At 36.1% G+C, this 3,176-nt stretch overlaps 1 protein-coding gene across 1 annotated transcript; it reads right to left on the bottom strand.

Moving 5' to 3' along the window:
- Window positions 1-1,164: 1,164 nt before the first annotated feature.
- On the bottom strand, window positions 1,165-2,957 carry LOC104495041 (alpha/beta hydrolase domain-containing protein 17B-like; the record flags this gene model as incomplete). The annotated part of the gene is made up of 2 exons (XM_010137960.1): window positions 1,165-1,902; window positions 2,778-2,957. Coding segments are annotated over 2 exons (400 nt in total), but the record flags the coding sequence as incomplete, so codon positions are not given.
- Between the last annotated feature and the right edge of the window lie 219 nt (window positions 2,958-3,176).

Genomic DNA, 3,176 nt, shown 5'->3' with positions numbered 1-3,176 from the left:
CGTGACCAAGAAAGCACTTCAACACCTAATGGCAACAATTCCCAACTAAACCAGAGATAGCAGCTGGAAGGTAGTGAAGAGAGTAAATCAAACCGTGTAGAGTATGATTCAATACACCCAACTTACACATCTATTTTACGCACTCTTCCAGAAGCAAAATCTTGCATTAGGATGAAAATCTTTAAGCCTGTCTCCATTGTGTCTGAATACTAATTTGAAGCTCAGAACACACTGAAGTGTACTTGATCAAAGAGACAAACAAGAACCCGTTGCTTTAGAACAAATTCAAATTTCTTTCTACTCAATTAACAAACCAAAGAGCAAGCAATGTTGCTATTTCTTTCAAAAAAAAAAAACAGGAAAGAAGAACAGGAAATGTGTGGAATATTGTTTACTGTTAATCAATGCATCTTAATCAAAGTTTTCACAATATTTGAAGCTACATTTAAGTATACAATAGTCTCAATCACAAAAGACAAGCAGAACAATTATACTAAGTAAGGCCTTAAAATTAGAAGCACAGTGTGTATCGTTGGAATATCACCTTGTTAACAAATAGGCTACATATAATTAAGTTTATTTCTCATAGTTTTATTCACGCAAAATGCATTCAAGGGAAAGGCAACTTACAAAGTTTATTTTGCTATGAGTTAATAGAAAAATGTCAACATTCTCTTCTTGCCCTCCCCTGCCCTCCCGGGCGCCATCAGTCAAGTTTCCGTACAGTACTGCAGGAACAATAAGCTTTTACACTAAACACCCAAAGTAAGCCTGACCAGACAACTGACTGTTTACTACAGCTGTTCACTACAAAGCTGGATAAACCGCCTGGTTCTCGCTAATGAGATACTGCTCCTCTACACAGTCAGTGTTTAAGAGACACTGTCCACAAAGGCTTCTAGGTTCTAAATGTCCTGCTGGTTTCAGAGAAGGACTCGGTGGCCTCAGTAGCAATCATGTGAAAGACACTGACATTACAACAATAACTTGTGGATTTATTTTGGCAAGATTAGGACTGCTGAGAACAGGACTGTCTAAATTTGTTTAACCTGAAAGATAAAGGACAACACAAGAACAAAGAACTCAAGTAGAACTAACACAAAAGATATGAAAGATATGGAAAAACAGATCTATTTTGACCTCCTCCCCCTATAACAGGGCACGGGTCACTTCCAGTGACTATCTGCTCTTATTACGTACATCAGTATCTGCTCACATCTCATGGCTATTACATTTTTACAGAACACCCGCTGAGAAGTCTGGTTTTTAATTACACCTGTGCAACAGAGTAAGTCACAGTACACTTTGAGATATTTAAAAAATATTTATAAACTTGTTTTTGATATGCTAAAGCATTTGGCAACAGTTTTACAGCATTTGATTTTCTATAATTAAAATTTCATACAGTACTCCTTGTGATTTTTTTTTTTTTTACATCTCAGAAAAAAAAACCTCACACAAAGTAATGTGAACTGCCAAGCCGGACTGTATGATCACGTAATTCCAGTTTATAATACTGGCTTTAAAACCTTCATTAATTATGTTGACAAATCATTACCTGTACATTTAATGAAGGCAACCAAGATGATTTGAAAACACAACCTTCAGGTTTTATATTAGGTACTTATCAAGGAGCGCAGTTCTACAGTGAAATGGAAAAGTACGTAAATATACAAAGAAAATTACAAGTTCACCAGTTCCTGTGACACAAACTGTTTTAATCTTTCAAGGTACTGTCCATAGAGTTCCACATCATTATGGCCCGCTCCTTCTACCCACAGTGGTTCTACAGGTCTCTGGCAACGCTCAAATAACGCTAGGCCATGTGAAAAGTCAATTACTTCATCTTCAGTCCCATGGATTATTAACACAGGAGAAGTTATTTTAGAGATTTTGTCAATGCTGTAAGAAAAAGATTAGATCTATGAACACAGTGAGATTTATTAAATCTTTTTGAAGGATGAGACTGTTAACTTCATGTTTTAATCACAAATCATAGCTTAATGATTTAATTCTGAAATTGTTTAAATCATTAGAAAATTAGATCTTATCAACACTCTGGAAGCCATTACAGTAGCACACACAAAACCACACAAAAAACCCACTACTGGAAACTATTAGGATCGAATAACAGAGCAATCCACCTAAAACTGGTATTGATTACCATGTTCACTTAAAAAAAAGTCACTGGACTGATGAAAATATTACTTCAAAGTATTTCAGTAAAAAAGTGCTTGTCAGAAGTGAAAGAATTTTAGCACTTGAAGTTTGACCATCTAAGGGGAAAAAAGAGTTAGATGCTCATGTCATTCTTTGAGACAAGTGCACCAGTTTGTGAGGGCCTACTACTGGCACGTTTCTGAATACAGGACAGGAATCTTCTCCAATCGTCTAGTTAGTATTCCAGTTTTTGCTGTTTACAGAAATATATCCAAAAGACTTTGTTCATGGTTACCCAGACGAACAGTTCACTGGACTAGAAGCGCTTGTTGGAATTAGTGACATTAAGGGTTACATATAGGAAATCTAATCACTTCTTTAATAAACACCCCCAAAAACATTAGAGATGTGAGAAACCTAGAAAATTTACAAAGTTCTATAAACTCCTTCAAATCAAATGCTCCTCATTGACGCTATTACTCTTAATTTCCTCCAACACCTTTTTTAAACCTTTGAAAAGAGATTTCAGAGAATTTGTCATATTACTTGTTTCCCTAGTCTAAACCTTCCGTAACAGAGAAAAATGCATGCAGAATAAAAAAAATCCTACAACTTACTTCGGGAATGCATCAAAGCAATAGGTCTTCTTCGTTTCAGGAAAAGCCACTCTCATTCCTGAGGTCAGCGGAGAATGAAGAATCACAGCAGCACTTTCATACCGAGCAGCAAGGTCCACAGATGGTACTGTTCCTATACTCTGGCCATAAATAATCACATTTTCAGGGCGGATTCCGTATCTAGAATATTTAAAATGTTAACAAAAGAGGTATATAAAGTGTAACAGATAAAAGCGCAACTACACAGCAAGGAAAGATAAAAAGCATTTATCACAACAAAACTTTTCCTGAGGGTGGTAAGAGCTGGCAGAAGAACAAGCAAGTACATTTTCTAACATTCCTGACTTAAAGGGACAATTATTTACTCCGTATTTGGAGTGGTTTTTTTCCCTATGGCTG

Source organism: Buceros rhinoceros, unplaced genomic scaffold (assembly GCF_000710305.1).
Source record: "Buceros rhinoceros silvestris isolate BGI_N320 unplaced genomic scaffold, ASM71030v1 scaffold7956, whole genome shotgun sequence".
NCBI classification, from domain to species: domain Eukaryota; kingdom Metazoa; phylum Chordata; class Aves; order Bucerotiformes; family Bucerotidae; genus Buceros; species Buceros rhinoceros.
This window is presented reverse-complemented; position numbering and strand designations above follow the sequence as displayed.